General features: G+C 37.7%; 1 protein-coding gene across 5 annotated transcripts in view; it reads right to left on the reverse strand.

Moving 5' to 3' along the window:
* The window catches only part of ATP11B (ATPase phospholipid transporting 11B (putative)), a 67538-nt gene that overhangs the window by 10193 nt on the left and 41453 nt on the right, over window positions 1-15892 (reverse strand). For 4 of the 5 annotated variants that reach the window (XR_012661431.1, XM_075098398.1, XM_075098397.1 and 1 more), the window contains exons 21-28: window positions 15118-15220; window positions 13270-13415; window positions 12025-12084; window positions 11599-11726; window positions 10487-10625; window positions 7269-7334; window positions 6871-6974; window positions 6058-6223 (exon numbers count right to left, since the gene is read on the reverse strand). Coding sequence is in view for 4 of the 5 variants with exons in the window: in XM_075098398.1 (XP_074954499.1) it covers window positions 6058-6223; window positions 6871-6974; window positions 7269-7334; window positions 10487-10625; window positions 11599-11726; window positions 12025-12084; window positions 13270-13415; window positions 15118-15220 (912 nt within the window). In the remaining variant the exon portion in view is untranslated. Of the gene's footprint in view, window positions 1-2066; window positions 2153-6057; window positions 6224-6870; window positions 6975-7268; window positions 7335-10486; window positions 10626-11598; window positions 11727-12024; window positions 12085-13269; window positions 13416-15117; window positions 15221-15892 lie in introns of all 5 variants that reach the window. The other variant, XM_075098399.1, reaches the window with a different exon arrangement.

The raw sequence follows: 15892 nt of genomic DNA on the forward strand, positions 1-15892 counted from the left end.
CTACGGCTTTCCTTGCTTTCTCTGCTATACTGCTTTTGGAAAACAGCTGCCCTGAACACCACAGAAACTAACCCACGGTCTTCACTCCAAATTAGCTTTTATTTACTAGAGTGAAGTGAGTAGTTTCCCTCTATTAACTGATTTTCCTTTTCACTGTTTTAGGGAAGAACCCACAGGATAGCTTCCAAACTTCATGCAAAGACTACAAATAGAGAACTGGAGAAACCTGAATCCTTGTTTCTTTCTTGTTGCACTTTACAGCTTTAACCACATAGCATAAGGCACTCAGTGCTTGTGCTTCAGGTAGCTTACTGTTAGACACGCAGGTGCAGAAATTCTGACATATGAGAGAATTTGATTTGCATAATAATTTGTTACTCATGGACAAAACAAAGTTCCCTTTTTTTTCAACCCCTTCCCTAAGTGTAACATGAAGAAAATCCCCTCAAGTTAGCATTCTCCTGTTTTTAGTGTTTTAGTAACTGCACTGCTGCATTCCTAGACAGCTGTATTTTTTCTTTCACCATCCAGTTGCATAACCCTTAAAAAGTGTTTAAGTTTTGGAAAGTATAACAGATTCTTTTGTTATAAAACCTTTGGTATAGATATGATGCAACAGGTAATTCACTTTAATAATTCATTGAGAAAACAGATGTTTGCTAGAAATATATACATCCGAAGTTTTAAAAAGGTAACTTACATTACGCTAATAAACCAAGAATTTTAAAAGCTAACTTGTAAAAGCTTTTGCAGAGGCATCTCCCCAATATATTGCTAAATTGACTGAAAAAAATCAAGAGGCACGCTGCAGTTTGCCTGTTTCAAAGCTAGTAAGTGCTGAATTTAAAACAAAAAACACCCCCACGCTACCTCCCTGGGGTATTTGGAAATCTAAGCTGACATGTTTCGCAGGGGAACAACTAACAGCTAAACACAATAGCCCTTTCAAGTTTTGCCTTGCAATGGTACAGCACACTCTCAGCAGAAATACAAAGCTTTCCTCTTCCCTCCCCCCCAAAGGACTTGTATCATCTGTTTCAATTAACCACTAAAAATTCTCTGCTAATCATTTACAACGCCAGCTTCCTGCCTCCTATTTTCCCTCAGCCAAACATACAGCAATTAGGTCTCAAAAATGTAGTCTGGTTGGTTCTCCTAGCACCTACTTGCATGTTTTTAAACAACATAGTCACCTTAAGTAGTATTTAAAGGGAATCAGTTCTTTGCATTAATTCTTGCTATAAAATACAGAAGCAGGTACAGGTGGGATAAAACATCAAACAGGTTGAGACATTATTTATACATATTAAGTTTTTGGTCTTACAAATGAGAAGCAGCATTTGATAGCATTTCATGTACTGAACTCGGTGCATTTGAAGTTTCAGAGTCATAATGGTTCACCTACACAGACACATGTACGCTTTGATCTTTTTGGAATAATTTTCTAGGACTTTGCAGCCAAATGCCTTTAGGAATATGTGTCCATACACATTGAAAACAAACAACACTCACTTTATAGATGCATAAAAACAAACACAAAAAGCCTTAGCTGCACAAGTATATGTACGCACCCGAACTTAAAACGTTTTCTGCCCTTTCAACGCAACCGAAAGCAAATTAAAATGGGAAAACAACACGCAAGAAATTGCTGCCTGAAATTTACGGACCTTCCTGTCACGGCCTTATGAAGATGAAATTATCCAACATGCAAAAAGCACTGTTAATTTTGATGATAAAGAAATTAAAAGCATTATAACCATGCTAGAAACCATGATTATTTAAAAATGGATGCAAGAAGAGCTAGATCTGTATTCTGAAGGTTGTGTGTCATGCTAGGGATGTTTTTTTCCTAAAAAAAAGCACGTCGAATGCATGCTACTTCAGAGAAGCATTTGGCTCAAAAACACAGAGCAAAGCCAAGAAATAATCAAACTGAATGTATCTGCACTACAGGTGTTGCCCTCTCAACCCACTAATATTCATGCCTCTTCCCATCTCTCTCAGCACTGGTTAGTTCACCTCCAGCATGCATAAGAGTTGATGAGGAACTGTCCATCCTACTCTACCTAATTTTGCTCAGCTGATTCCTTGCCCTGGACAATGGCTGCAGTGCGATGAACTCGTCGCTTAAAGCAACTCTGTTGGAGTACATCTACAATTGGACAGAGAAGGGGTGGAACATACATGTCAGTAAGTAGCAGCAGTAGTTTTCCAAGAGAAAGACACAGGACAAGACATTGTTATTTAAGTGGAATACACATCATATACAGAACACAAGCCTGGTACCTTCAGGACAGCTCCTGGGATCATCACAGCCAATTATTGTTTGGTAGGACCATCCTTAAGCGTACCTTAGCTTTCACACTGAGAAAAAAGGCCTAAACGCTTTTACATCTGTGTTTTACCAGACATCTTTATTCAGTACTACCTTCTGCCCTCAACAATGCTGTGATTTATATTTACCCAAAGCTTTACATTTTGATTCAGATTTACCTTACTGTCCACTTGCTCCTATATTATTCTGTAACAGACCTATAGTCAGAAGTTACCCAGAAGCTACTTCAGGTCAACAGACTAAAGTCAAACAAAATACCATGGATTTTCTTTAAGGCCAGCAAAAAACACTTGGAACACAGAAAGAAATTATACACATGTACCCTAAGAGCATTAAGGAAGGCAGAGTTAACCAAACTCATCCCTCTGTAAAAGTCAACTCGTGCTTGCCTGTCAACATTTTAATATACTGACTTTCCCAAACAGGACAGATTTTATTTTTTAGGTGGTTGTGACACAGAACAATATTTACATTTAAACATTTCTCTTTAGCAGAATTTCTCAAGTGTTTCTCTCTCATACCAGTTAAATTTATTTGCTGTCTTATGAATAAATTAGCTTCATGTAACATCCAACTGATGAGAGACAGATTGACTGTTGATGCTATGACCTTATACTAAATAAAAGATATAAAACTAAGTTGCTTATATACTCAGTAGAGTAAGGCAGATGCCTACAGATACAGTGAATTCAGAGCACTAAATTGGGTAACTTGCACAACTAGTGTGCTCTTAGTTTCTGGAAGATTAAAACAACAGGGGCAAGCATTTTCAGCTGAGAAACCTGTGTTTTGCTCACTGCTCCTGGGAATATTTTAGAATTTAAGTGATGCGGGTCAGACAAAAATAACTTAAATGGCTGTGATTAAAAAATTAGTAACTAGTTCATGTAACAATTTATCTCGGCCTAATAAAAACTTAGTAACTGTAAATTAAACTTTTTCTCTCCCTCAATATGCAAATATACTTAGTCCTACAATGAAAAATACTCGGTTATACAGAGGGTGCACCTACACCGTGAAAAATGCATTTAAAAGGGCAAGATGCAAAGTTCCATAATCACTCTTTGAATGACTTTCATGGAAAATTGCTTTTAGGACAAAGGCACTCTCCAAACTCATTCTGAGAGTCAGCCCTCTCCTCTGCTTTGAAACAGAAAGAAAAATATTTACTAGAAATTTTAAATAAGTCTAGTGAGGTACAATCATGGAAGAAGCATTCTGTCACTTTTTGACAATAAATGTATTAAGTTGGCCATCTGTTCATCTTCACTTATGTCTATTTCCTCACTACAAGAATAGCTGATGAGATTCAGTGGGGCTGATCGTCCCATTAAAAATAAGAGTGGGAAAATCTCAACAGTTTGAACCTCATGAGAGCAACAAACAGGTGTCACCTTTTCACAAGTACGTTTTAAACTATGATTTCATTATCAGACACCCAGAGAAACCACTGAATGGCTGCTGAAGCATTTCTGGTTGATACCTCAACTTTGCAATATCAGGCATTAAGTGTTTTCAGAAAGACAGTATTTTGGCAAACATAGACCCTAATGCTGACACTGTCAAATGGCAAAGTAGAAGGGAAAGAGGGGGGGGGGGGGGGGGGGGGGCGGGGGAAGATGACTAATAGAGATGCACAAACCCAAGTCCCATGGCTATGAATCAAGCTATAACAACAGGAAGACTGTTAAGACATTCATCAAGATTCTATCCTAAAAATAAGAAGTCCGACTGTGCCCTTGACGACACAACTGCAGTGGGAGCAAACTGAACCCAGAAGTTCTTTAGAACTGATTCAGAAAGCAAGAGAATACAACAAGAGGTATGTAGATAAAGCTAGGGAAAAAAAAAAAGCTATGGGCTTTTCTACTTTTAATTCAAGCCCTTTAGGAACATGAGAAACCTCGATAACCATACCGATACGCTGAAATAGAAACAGCTGATGTACAGGAAGGAAGGAAAAGGGAAGTGTTCAATAAATATTCCCACTCATTTTTGAAGGAAAAAAAGTAACTATCATTACCTACAGAATTTCTAAATCAAGACTGTTTAATCCAAAAGAGTGCAATAACATGCAGTCAAGGGTCTTATTGGGTCTAGTGCCACATTCTTCTGAAAGGTAGTGGTTATTTCCCTTGGCTTTTAGCTACTAAATTCCAAGATTGGAAAAAAGCAGCTAATATTCTGGTTTCGAAAAGGGACTAATGGGATATTCTGGCTAGCAATAGGCTTGTCTACATGACGTTGATCCTAGGCAAATTAAGAGAATGGATTTTTTCAAACACACAAATCAGAAGGGTAATATAATCTAAGTAAACAAACACGCGCTTACATCAAAGTGACTACAGGGTTAGATGCAAAGGTAACAGTATTGATGTAATGCACTTAGGAGCTCTGTATGGCACACAGCTCAGTGTAATTTGAATTAAAACACTGGGACACTGCAAAAGCAGTATGGCACACAAATGGACTAAAAACCGCTGACAGGTTTCAGAACATAACTGTATATGGGATATCTTCGTCAACTGGATTCTTCAGTCACTTTCACTTTTTTTTGGGCCCTATGCTATTTGACCACTCATCAGTGACCTGGAAGAAACCAACACAGTCACTTGCAGATGAGAAAAAGGTGCCGAAGATAACAGATATTGATGTATATTATTCTGCAAACTGAATACAGCTGGGGGAATAATTTTTTTCCATAGCTGGCATCGATGTACACTGTGCTGCAGTATTGTGTCCACTGGTGAAATCCCAAGTTCAAGACTAGCTTGACGAATGGTGAAGATTACAGGAGAAACACAAGAATGTTTAAAGACTGGAAAACAACCTTTTGGACAAGAGGTGCAAGTCCAAACTACTTATCAGTGAGAAAATTAGCTGGATCACAAACCTAACTGAATATAACAAAAAAATTGTTAATAGAAGGCTTTTCGGTTTAGCAGAAAAGGTACAAAAAGATAAAACGCTGGAGACTGAAACCAGAGACAGTAACTATTAAAACAATGGGTCAGGATAGCCTCTCAATAACTGTCACTAAAAAGAAGTAAACACTCAAGTATGGATGAGATATTTACCTAAAAGACAGCTTATTTTCAACAGAATGATTTCAAGGAGTTTTTATAGCCTATGTCAGGAAAAAGGGAGATTCTGTTATCACAGTGTATCTTTACGCCTCTTCTATGAATTTAAGAAAAAGCCACACCGGCAATTATCTTTAATTACACAATCAAATACATGGCATATGATATAATCAAGATTTAAGAAACGCTAATTAAAACAAGTCCTACTAAAGTAATTTTAAAAATATTGTTTTCATCACATTTTAAGAATTCTTACAGTTGAGGAGAGAGCTTCTCATACCGAGACAAAAATGAGAGTAAGTTACCATCTTTAATGCAGTACAAAAACGTGTAGCATGATCCTCTCGTACAGTTGCAAGCTGAGATGCAACAGACAGAAGGACCCCTTTATAAATAATTTTACTGTTGTTAATATCCGTGACAAACAGATGTTATTTCCTCGTAAAACGGTGCCCTCGTTCTTCTAGTTTTAAATCAGAAAAATATCTTTTGAAATAAGAACACTTTTACGCATTAAACATGACAGCAATGTAAGAGGATAATTAAATATCACAGGAAAGTAGTTAGTTTACAACACAGATTTTAACAAACGTGTTCTTTTAACTATTGATCAAGTTGGATACAAAGGCATAACATTACCTGAGCTTTTTCAGTACTTGTTGGTTGTAGATGTCTGTACAGCACTTTCTTCACGACATCAAGAAACAAACAAGCGACTACTATGAGGATTATGGCAAACCAAGCAGAACCACTTGACAACAGCTGAACAAATACAAAGTACATGTCCTGGGTATGTAAAAATGGCCTGAAAAGTTAAAAGAAGTGGCAATTACTAAAAGGAACTTCTAGAGACAGAAGTACAGCACAGGCAGGCTCAAGTGTATCTTATTTTACATCAAGCAGCACATCTCTCAGGATGCAGCTACAATTCATGGTGTCCATGAGAAGTCTAGCAATCTGTTGGAACTGACCTGCAAAGAAACTCTGGCGAAGGAGGGTACCAAACTTTGGAGGGAAACGTTCTGGTTTAGCGTTAAATTGTGTTGCAGGAAATCAGTCACCATCCTATCCCTCCAAGACCCCAATACAAGCAAAAACACGCCTCCTTAGTGACTCAATCCCCAGCGTCTTCTGTTGCAAACATTTACCTATTACACAGCACCTTTGGGAACAGCTATTTTTTAAAAACAAAAATGCCTTTATAGTCACAGGCTGTCAGAGACAAGTAATTTCTGTCCTCGAGCACAGGACAGCTTAGCAGCATTGCTCAAACTTCTAAAATAATCACCAAAAGCGAGCGGCCACTCTAGCTTTAAAAGTGTATTTTCCGACACCTATCACATAATTTAGAGCAACATGGTAGAACATAATACGTCAATGTTTCTTCATACCTTCACCTATCATATGTGCTATAGAAAGGGTGGGGGAGGGGGAGGGGGAAAAGTCACTCACCAGATAATTCCCCCATAAAACAAGGAGAATATGAAATAAAATACAATGGATCCCCAAGTAACAAAATGGTTTATCCATGTCCAGAAGTGAGTTTCTAGTGCCATCTAAAACAAAGGAAAAACTTCAGTGAACTTCCTTTTTCCCCCCACTTCACAGAAGTTAACAAATACTGGTCTGGATGTACTTATGAACTTCCAGCTCCAACACTAAATATTATTGTAACATGCAAAAACTACAAAGAAAAACTTTAACAACATTGAAATAAAACATAAAAATCACTTGTCTGGATTCCTCAAGAATCAACTACTTCTGTATAACTTTTGAATCAATTTTAAATTATTGCTCTATTACATATTTGCCCATATACCCAAAACCAGGGAGCAATTAGTATATCATACCTTCATCGTAACGGTTATAACCATAACGGTGAAGACCAAAGTACCAAATGTCCAGTTTCCAAACATCTAAGAAAATGGCAAGGTAAAAATCATGGAAGAAAAAAAACCAATCAGTTAAGAGCATTCATGGTAAGTTAGATTCTTCTCGAGTCAGCTATACTAACGAAACAAGTCTGTGGACATAAACTTGTAACAACTAATACTATGAAAAAGCAAGAAGGATACAACATAAACTACTAGAAAAAAAAATACAGCTTATGGTAAGAGCAAATTAACAAGTCATCTTCCTTCTTGGTTCACAACAAACCACCACAAAGGCTACATGAAATATGAAGAAAGTCCACAACAGTAACATGAAATGATAGGAAAATTAAGATAGCAATTTAACCAAGTATAAGCATCCAATAGAAAGCAAATATTGGGTGGAAGATATTCACTTCAATGTATGAGCAAAACACTGATTTTAAATGTTTCCAGGTCACTTTCAACGTGCAGCATTACCTGAAAGTTCACTTTTTACCCCAAGCACAATTTTACAATTCAAAAATAATGGTGCCATTGTATTTTTCAAAGAAAATTCTAAGGAAAAGACACTTTGTTTCAAGGCTAATAAACACAAAATTAAGCTTCAATTCTAAAACACTGTTATTCATCACTTTTGTATTCTCTTGCCCATGTAAATTAAACCATCAAAACTCTGAACAAGTCCTACAACAATAAAATCTCAGCTCGAACAACCAGGCAGGGATGCTGGGTTTGTAATCTATCTACACACATGCTACTCAGACACACGCTGCCATTCTACAAGAGGTCTAACTGCTCTGCTCTCGTAAGCAGTCTGGGTGCTGAAACTGAAGGCAGTGCTGTTTTGTGGCTGGTTTTGGCACCGACATACTGAACAATGACCAAACCCTCAACTCGGTATTTACTGGCAGCGAACTAGGCAAGCAGGGAAAAAGGTACCACATGCAGACAGGCACAGGTCATCCTAGAGTTGGTTTGTTAGTACAGTACAGAGGCATGAAACTGGGATTTACACAGTTGTAGTGCTTGTTACAGAGCTCTGCCAAAAAACCATCCCAACAGCCTGATGATAGATCTCAACTGTTTTTCTCATCTTTACCCAAGGTATAAAATTGAGGCAGCCATGAGTCTGGATTTACTGATAGTTTTACAGATCTCTGTTACAACATGTCTTCTGGAGCCTTCTATTTATTTTTCACACTGATAGCCATGTTTAAACAAGCAACATGCTTGCTGTTAGTGCTACAATAATAATCTTGAAGTAAAATTAAGACTACTGCTCCTGAGTTACCTGTGAAAGAAAGTGTCTTTGCTGTAACACTGCTCTCAATGGTCACAGAGTTAGAATGCAAAACGTGAACACGTTCTTGCCACCATTTTATTTTTGAACACATTTACGTGTGGATGCTGCATCCTTTAATCCTGTGAAGTAACAGATACAATATTTTGTATCTTCTCCTCTTCTAAACTCTTACCATTTGCCTTTTAGGTTTCAATATCTGACGACATGCACAGCATGAAAAGGGGGGGGAGAAAAAAAGAACTAAAAGATCAAGTTGTTGCACAATGCGTTGAGGTAAGCCTAACAAACCATCACCATTAACACGTTATTTACAATCTTTTCTATTCTGCTTTGCTCCAAACTGACAACTTGGAATGAAAACGGGAGGCCTTGCACCGACAGTACCCTGTGTTGTACGTTCACCCAAAGCGATCGCTTCTTGAGAACTTCTTACGAGAAAGCACTTCAGCAGTACACGAGTATGTCTTGCCCTTAACTTTGGCTTTTTCAGTCACACATGCAGTTTGCAACATACTTCATTCACCGTAGATATTTTACTGCAACACACAGTTCTACCAGTTCCAATAACCACCTTTTAGCAAACAGAGAGGCAGAGAGTAACTCCAAACAAATTCTAAGACTTTTTTTTTTTTTAAGTTGCATAACAGAAAATGTGAGAAGCCAAAGAGCATCTGAAAGCTTTCTTTCCAGTATGCTCGTTCACTAACTATATTAATAAAAATCTTGAGGTTAATTTATGCAAGAAACCATTAAATGAACCTTCTCCATGAAGTCTGCATTGTAGACACACCGGTCTAGACTTATAGAATATAACCAGTCCCCAAACTAAACATTTGTTACTAAATAAAATGAAAGAAGTCTGTTCTTGCCTTGCAGATGTTTACTAAGCAATTTTGAGGTGAGGTGCTTTGACAGCTAACACAGAGGCACAGAAATGCACTGATTCAGTGTAAAATTACCTCATTAGAAAAGCACTGAAGGTCCTTTACCAATTCACAAGAACTTCAAAGTCACACAGCTTGTAACAAATGCCAAGAGAGGACGCACTCATACCTCAGTTGTAAGAGTCATTTTAGTGTAAAGCACTATTTTAACGTTCTTATTGAACAGCTCATGATGAAACAGGCACTCCAGCTAGCTGCACCACTCCCCCTTTATTGCTCCTTTCTCTGCAGGGATGCTAACCACCAGTTCTCACACACTGATTTTAGTCACTTGAGACAATTCTGGCCAATTACCTGTTCATCATTATATAGAAAGCCCTTTTTTTGGCTAAACTTCCTGAGCTCATGCCCACGCCCTGTCACCAGGTGACCACTGCGAATACAGCGTGATGCTATTTTTGTACCTTGTGCCATAACGTGCAACTCTACCAAGCGCTACACGAGAACCAGCAAGCACTTTATGTCAGTAGTAAGAATGGCATGAGAGAGGCAAATGTGTTTTTGCATTGCTACCTGTAATAGTTTTATGAGAGAAAAAACAGTATCTAATTGTTCTAAATTGTTGTTGCCGTTGTTTGGCAGTGCAGTTAAGTCCAATTCAAAATGAGTTTTCACAGAATCACAGAATCTATAAATTCTCCTTTACTGAAGTTATAACATATGATTTTGACAAAGACAGCATACAAAACAAAACAAAGTTTAAGACAACCATAATACATTTATTGTCTTGAGAGATATGTTCTTCACAGACATATGCTTTTTGACACTGTCTTACAGTTGCCACACTAAGAAATATTACTCTTGAGAGCACACACTAATATTGGCAAAGTATCTTTGGTAGTTCATAAAAAGAAAATCTTAGATTTTTCTAACACAAGAGGATATTTCAACAAAACATTAAGAAAAGTAACTAAAAATGTGGCAGAATAGTTCCTACGATATTGTACCTGGCCATTTCCCAGCAGAGAAGTGTCTTCTCCCATTAGAAGATACGAGCCGTAAAAGAAAACAAAGGCATGAAAGAAGCCCAAGATGGTCCAGTAAAGAAATGGTTTAAACCCCAGATGGGCATTTTTACTGATGTCTCTGCAGAAATAAAACAGACTTTGGATTTCAGATTGCCTTTATATAACCCATCAGCTATTCACATTGCATGACTGGTACTGCTTTGAATAAATGTAACTTTCAACAGCACCAAGATACATTTAACAAATGCTGACATATGAAAAAAAATGCATAAGTCATGGGCAAAAAAAGAACTCCGAGCTCTTGTCATTTGCCTCTGCATTATGCAGGGATCACCAGTGGCAGGGGTTTCTCTAACGGGTCACATTCAGAATAGCATAAACTAGAGTTGTTCTTCCTGGAGGTGGAATTGCAAGAGGAAGAAAAAGCCTCATCTGAAACTTGCCCCTTGTTCTGCTTAAGAGACCTTTAGGAAAAGAGAAACATCTGAGAGATGTCTTTTTTTACAAAAATACATACTTTTTCTCCAAAAAGCAGTATGCAATGCAACAGGCTACCACTGGGAGGACACCTAATTCTACGGGAAATCACTACCCCACTTAGTAAAGCATTTTCTGTGGCGATTCCCCTAGCCACAGCGTCTTAGTTTTTCATTTGTATGTTTGAGTGATTTTTCACCTTCTACATGTAATGGAGGAGGTGGCTGTCAATCATGTAAGCTGACCAAGCGCTCAATTTTCTTCAATGTGACTGACATAAAAAGATGCTTCTCTTAAAATACTCATATGCACTACCTTTTAGGATGAAAAATATGTAGTTGCAGTTCTTCCTCATCAAGATAGTTACTAAAAGTTGCATAAATTACAGATAAAAATGCTGTCGGAATGCATAAGAGCAAGGTCAGACTTCTGCAGATGCCACTGTTGTTCTAAATGACAGAATCACAGAATCATTTAGGTTGGAAAACACCTCTAATGTCAAGTCCAACCGTAAACCTAACACCGCCAAGTCCACCACTAAACCATGTCCATCTTTGAAATACCACCAGGGATGGTGATGTGCTACTATGACAATGCATGCAAGATATACGTACCGATAGAGCACAGGTTTACTCTGTAATACATGCGGGTGCACATGCTGTTCAAAAAGACTGTATATGAGGACAGGCAAGGAAGTGAAACAGATATTGTACAAAGTCAGGTACACACTGTCATAGAGCGTCTGAAAATGGAAATGAAAATTATTTTGAGTCTTGTAAAGAAAAAAGTTATTTATATTAAATTTTATTAGCACACTAACAGCAGCAACAAGTCACTGATTATGTGAATTTACTAGCTAGAAAAAAGCTATTCTCACATAACCATCTAGTAACATCAAGCTGTCACATATAGAAAATGAAGCTGGATATTTAAGTGAAAATCTGTGCCGCTCTTGTGTAGTTCTTTCCCTTTTTTTCTTAAATTATTTACCCTGAGTGTTTCATACACATTTACCAAGATGTAAGGCATCCAATACTTACTTGTTGTGAAAACAAACAGAAGAACTGATATAAAAATTGTGGTGTAATAAAGCACACATTCTGGAAAAAGAAAAGTGAAGGAAATAGTTAATCCTCAGTATACGCCTCACAACCCTAAAACAAATTGCTAACTCTTAGAAGCTGGCAAAAAATATACGGGGAGAGCAAAAAGCATTTCAGAACTTTACTTGGCAAAGCAAAGCGCTACGGTTTGCTCAAGAGCGTATTTTGTTTGTCCTTTGGGACAATGAACCTGAAAAATATAAATGTGTTTGATGAACACATCTCATTATGGGAGTAGAAGTAGTATTAAAGGAGGAGAAATCGATCCATTTTCCCCTCAGTTTCTTTTTAAGAATTGCAAAATAATTTCCACATTTTATTCAAGAAAGCCTGTGCCCTGCTCACGTGAGCTTTTTGCAGTAGACAAAACAGAAACCAAAACCTAGCACCATGCTGTTATCTTTAAATGAAAGCAAAGAACAGAAGATTAAAAGTGGCTTGGTAGCCAATACCAGAATCTCAGAGATTTCAAGTAAGATAGTGAATTTTGACTTCTGAGCAAAGCTGATGATCAAGTAAGGAAAAAAAAAAAAAAACACAAAACCAAAAAACCTCACAAAAAAAAAAAAGAGGATGTTATTAGCATTTCCAACACCCCAGCCCAGGACTGAGGTCCCAGGCCTGTCCTCCCACCCCTCCCTTCAGCATTTTGCTTAAGCTCTCCCTGCTGCTCTGTGCCCAGAGCATCCTGAGAGGTGTCCGGAGATAACTCGGTCGCTGGTGCTGACTTACTTGCAGTGTTTCACCTCAGGATTTCTGAAGTCAAGGCTGGGACCATTTTCTTACGGTGAGCCTGCTAGCAAAAAGCACGTTCTCTCCTCACATACTTTTTGCAGGGCCTTCCCTCCCTCAGCTACTTATTGTACTCCTTTTTCATTTTAAGATGAATGGATTTGGTTCATACTACATTTCATTTCAAGCTAGTAATACTGCTTTCAGAGGGCAAACACATCTGCCTCTCAGCCCAGGCAAAGTCCTTGTGGTATTTAAAACCTACTTCTAGGTGGAAGCACTGACTTTCACAGTTAAACTACTGCATTTGGTTGTAAAATATTAACAAAAAAAAAGCCCAGAAAACATGTTTGAACAGAGATATTTAACCCATTCCAAACAAAAATATTAGATGTGGGAAAAAGTTACATACTCTTCTGTGAACTTCACTGGCACTCTTTGAAGACTTACCTTATAAAAAAAGTACTGTACAAGGGTTGCTATTCTAATATAGTAAAAGTGCCCATGGACAAAAAGCAACTTGGAGAGGAATTTAAACCGTGCTATTGCATAGTCACTGTTTCTTACAGCTTGTCTTCCTTCCTTGCCCATGATTCCTGTAGTATTTGGGAAACAACAGAGAACAGGTTAAACATTATAAAAATTAAAGTTTAAAAAAACCCAACAACATACATCTGAAGCTACAGTTCTGTTTTTCTGCACTTCAACATTATAAAGACTTCAACTTTCAGTTCCAGGAGAAGACATTATTCCTGAGACTTAGAACAAAGGGAAACTGCTCATTTTATGCTGATTCAATTAAAAAAAAAACAAACAACAACAACAACAAAAAAAACACAAACAAAAAACACCACCACCAAAACCCACAAACAAAATACTGTTTCCATAACCTATGCTTAAGAAAAGATTTATGGGAAGTCACAGAGACAATAACACTTATACAAACACAAAAGTCCCAAACCAAGCAAACCATTACCAGTCCATCATCAATAATCAATTTACTTAGTATGCTTTACTTCAGAGGTTTTTCTTATGGTGCTTTCTGGGAATAATGTATGACCGATATTCAACAGCACCATAAAAGAAACGCTGTTCTTACAATAGCAGTTTACTTTATCTGATGGGCTGACAATGCTTACTACAGCTGAACACAAATTCATTTCTAAAAACTATTAAGATTAGGATAAGCGTAGAGAGTGAACACAAAATGCTCTTTTACAGAAGAAAAGTGGCCCAGGATTCCTGAAAACCAGAAACTTAAAGTGCCAGTTGTTTTTGAAAGAGAATAGTCTAAAGGTCCCATCACCCTCCACAGCAAAGACTTGCTAGTTCTGGCCAACACACAAGTAACATCTACAAATTACTACACATGACAGTAAAGACTTGGGTGATTTTATTTTTAACGAGCTTCAGTTGGTTGACAAACTAGCTGTGTAAAATAAAGCATTATTTGCTATTGGCCTGTAGCCTTCTCAAGCACACTATACCCATGGTATTAAAACTCATGGTCACATGATTTACATGATAAACATTATATACACCTTCTCAATCACAGAGGGAGACAGACTGAACATCCTGATGTACCAATACCTCCTGTAAGAACCTTCAACATTTACTATTGTAACAGACACCATCTGAAGTCAGTAAAGGAAATACCAGAACACTATGTGACAGGTACCAACAGTTATGTTTTGTTTTGCACTCAGTTATAGAACACAGAAGAAAAAAAAGAGTTTAAAGAAGGTCTGGCCAGATAATAGAGAACAGTATAAACAGAAAACCACCAAGCTTAGGTGAGAATCAATAACAGCCTCTCAGGAGATCTAATGAAAGCCTGCTCCTCAAAGACAAACTAGACACAAATGGCATTTCTACAGTGATACAGGCATGCTGCAAACAGTGGCAGTTTAGTGCAAAGAAAGGTTTAAAGGTCAGGTTTACACAGGAACTTAGAATCCAACCATGTCTGCAGTTAGAGATATCCACTTCCAACATCTGGAGCAGAGTACTTCTGAGATTCAAGTTACGGTGTATCTTGGCTGTTCTTAAGGCAGCATTAAGCAGGACCTCTGATTATTGGTAGACCACCCAATAAGCCTAAGACTTCTGAGAGCAAACAGCCTTAAATTTTAAGTTTCCCCAAAACCCTGCTACAACAGATGAGTCAGGTTAACACCCTGTCATTCATAGGTGCAAAAAGTCAGAAGTTTATCTGTTTATGAACACTATTCATGATGCAATCCTCTACTAAGATTTGCATCTTATTTGCCTGTATCTCTTCTGACAAAAGAAAGTTACCTATGCCAACATGTGCTTCTTGTATCATGCTCACATCGTTAGCACCATCACCGATCGCCAATGTTATAGGTTTCTCTGGAGATGTTTTTAACAGTCGCACTACCTGGAAAAAAACGGGGGGGGGGGGGGAGGGGGGAGCAGAATTTTTTCAGATTACACAGACAGTCTATCTACAAACCATGCCACTAACTGCCAAGTATGTCAGTTACCTACCTGCACATACAATTACGGTTTTATGAATGTGCACACTTGGGTGAAAAACATCTTTGGCGTATCACACACACAAATTCAGCTTTAGAAAAGCTGCTTGCTTTGGGGCACAAACCTTATTGAAATATTATGCCTGCCTTGAGCTTATTTTGTTGCTCTTTATGATATAAAATAGTCAAGTAAAAGTTGGAACAGAAAATTTACTTAGGGAGTAATCCAGATTTAATGCCCTTTACTAGACATGCCCAGATTCTTCACATCTTCAATTAATGGAACTAACCAGTGTAAAAGAGGAATCTGAAAAAAAAAATGTGTTAGCTCAAAGATCAACACATGCTTTTATTAAGGAAAATAGTTTCTTTTTAAAGCGATTTCATTAATCACCAATGGGTATTCTCTGCTGGAAAAGTCACCAAAGAAGGTATGACAGAAAGAGGGAAGGAAAAAAAAAGTTTACATAGAAGGCTCTAAAGTCCTAAAAAGAAGAGCAGTGATATCCCTTTAATGTAAGTGCCCACAATATTCTAAATAGACAGGAGTTGGTTAGATGAGGTTTTTGGTTAGG

This window comes from Phalacrocorax aristotelis, chromosome 7 (assembly GCF_949628215.1).
Source record: "Phalacrocorax aristotelis chromosome 7, bGulAri2.1, whole genome shotgun sequence".
Classification (NCBI taxonomy): domain Eukaryota; kingdom Metazoa; phylum Chordata; class Aves; order Suliformes; family Phalacrocoracidae; genus Phalacrocorax; species Phalacrocorax aristotelis.